Source organism: Haliaeetus leucocephalus, unplaced genomic scaffold (assembly GCF_000737465.1).
Source record: "Haliaeetus leucocephalus isolate CR32 unplaced genomic scaffold, Haliaeetus_leucocephalus-4.0 Scaffold110, whole genome shotgun sequence".
NCBI lineage: Eukaryota > Metazoa > Chordata > Aves > Accipitriformes > Accipitridae > Haliaeetus > Haliaeetus leucocephalus.
The window spans coordinates 1,635,416-1,637,188 of NW_010972546.1; the positions used below are offsets into that span (position 1 = coordinate 1,635,416).

General features: G+C 69.5%; 1 protein-coding gene across 1 annotated transcript in view; it reads right to left on the reverse strand.

The window, feature by feature from the left end:
* CACNB1 (calcium channel, voltage-dependent, beta 1 subunit) overlaps positions 1–1,773 on the reverse strand; it is a 7,805-nt gene that overhangs the window by 3,449 nt on the left and 2,583 nt on the right. The window contains exons 3-4 of the mRNA XM_010585696.1: positions 715–834; positions 39–161 (exon numbers count right to left, since the gene is read on the reverse strand). Of these exons, the coding sequence (XP_010583998.1) occupies positions 39–161; positions 715–834 (243 nt within the window). The remainder of the gene's footprint in view (positions 1–38; positions 162–714; positions 835–1,773) is intronic.

Here is a 1,773-nt window from a genome sequence, read left to right on the forward strand (position 1 = left end):
AGACCCCAGCCCCGCACCCCTGCCAGCCCCATCCCCACCTCCTTGATGTGTAGGAAGTCTTTGGGCTCGAAGCAGATGGCCATGCCCTGCACCGGCATGTCGTCGCTGGCGGACGGGTTGTAGCCGACGTTCGTCCTCACGGCGAACGCCACCGGCTTCGTCTGTCAACAGGAGAGAGCTCAGCATCTCCCCCCCTCCCACCCCAAACTGTGGAGACACCACCCCCCGCCCCAGCAAAAGCCAGTCCCCACCTCGGGCCAGGCAGGTGCCGGTACCGGTACCGGTGCGACCGGCTGAGCAGCGGGGCTGGCACGGCACAGCCACTCACTGGAGCCTGAGTTGGGGACACTGTGGCCACAACAACCCGGGAGCTTAACGAGGGGCTCATCAGCCAATTGCCCTCGTGTGATGGGTGCTCAGCCAAGGCGAGAACTCAGGCATCCGGGCTCCCAGTTCCACCCAGTAGACCCCACTGCCTTCCCAATGCCACCCAGTGATCCTGGGGCCACCATTTCAGGGGACGGGATGCCGGGGGGATGGAGAGCAGGGGCAGCACGGAGGGGACGGGGGGGGGTCAGCCCCTTCCCGCAGCGGGTCCCATCCTGCCGGGGCAGGGGGTGCGGAGGGGCCGGGTGGGTGGCAGGGGTACCTGCCTGCACCCGAGGAGGCGAGGGCAGAAGGTGATGGGGGGGTCTTCCAGCCCAGCCTTCCCACCTTGGCTTTCTCCAGCTGTGCCATGGCCTGGCGCTCAGCCTCCTTGCGCAGTGCCTCCCGGTCCTCCTCCAGCGACACGTCCGAGTCCGAGGGGCGGCTGGTGTAGGACTCGGCCGAGCCCTGGGAGAGAAAGGCAGAGGGGTCAGCCCACACCGTCCTCCCCCAAAACGGGGAACCCAGCCCCACGCCCGACCCCGTGGCCGTCTCCTCCCGTAGGACCCTCTCACTAGGGCTGGTGCCCATCACCGTGGCCTCTGGGCACGCTGGGGAGAAACCATCCCCAAAAGTTGCCTCCTCCCCAAGCAGGGGCAAATCCTGCCCGGTGGCATCCCGGCGGGGTTACGGCAGGCCGAGGGCCGGCGCAGCTGTTCCCACCGCTCCGGCAGGGAACGTGATACCGATCCGGCGCCTGCTCCCGTCCCGCTGCTGCGGGGCCGGGAAGGCAACGAGGGACCCCCCCCCTGCACTGTGCCTGCCTGTTGCCCCCCCCCGGTTGTCCCCCACTCGAGGGAAGGCCAGCAGGGACAGCGCTGTGTCCCCCCCACTCCGAAGGGGTCCCATGGCAATGGGGAAAGGGTGCTGTGGGGTGACTCGGGGTCACCCCAGGACAAGGCTGGAGCTGGGGTGGGATTGGAGACCCCCCCCTGCTCACCCCCCAGCCCCTGGGGCCAGAGGCAGTGGGGAGACCCATGGGATCCCCCAGCCCCAGGGCAGTGGGTGCCGTGGGGGACGGTGAAGGCACCGACCGCCCTGGGCGGGCTACTTCCCCCCCCCCAGCCCCTCTATAATCCCCTAAACCCCACCAGAGCCCCCCCAGGGTTGTGGGAGCCCCCATCCCCGCTTTGCCCTGTCCTTTCCAAACATCGGGGAGGTGGGGGCCGCTCTCCTTTGCACAGACCCCGAACACCCTGGCCATGGGGCCGCGGCCCCCCCCGGGCCCCCCCCCCCCCCCAAAAGCCACGGGGCAGAGACCAGCTGCCCCAGTTCCCCCTGCCGCTGCTGGGGGTCTGGCCCTTCCTGAGCCCCCCCAGCCCCACGGCGAGACTGGAGAGGTCTTTG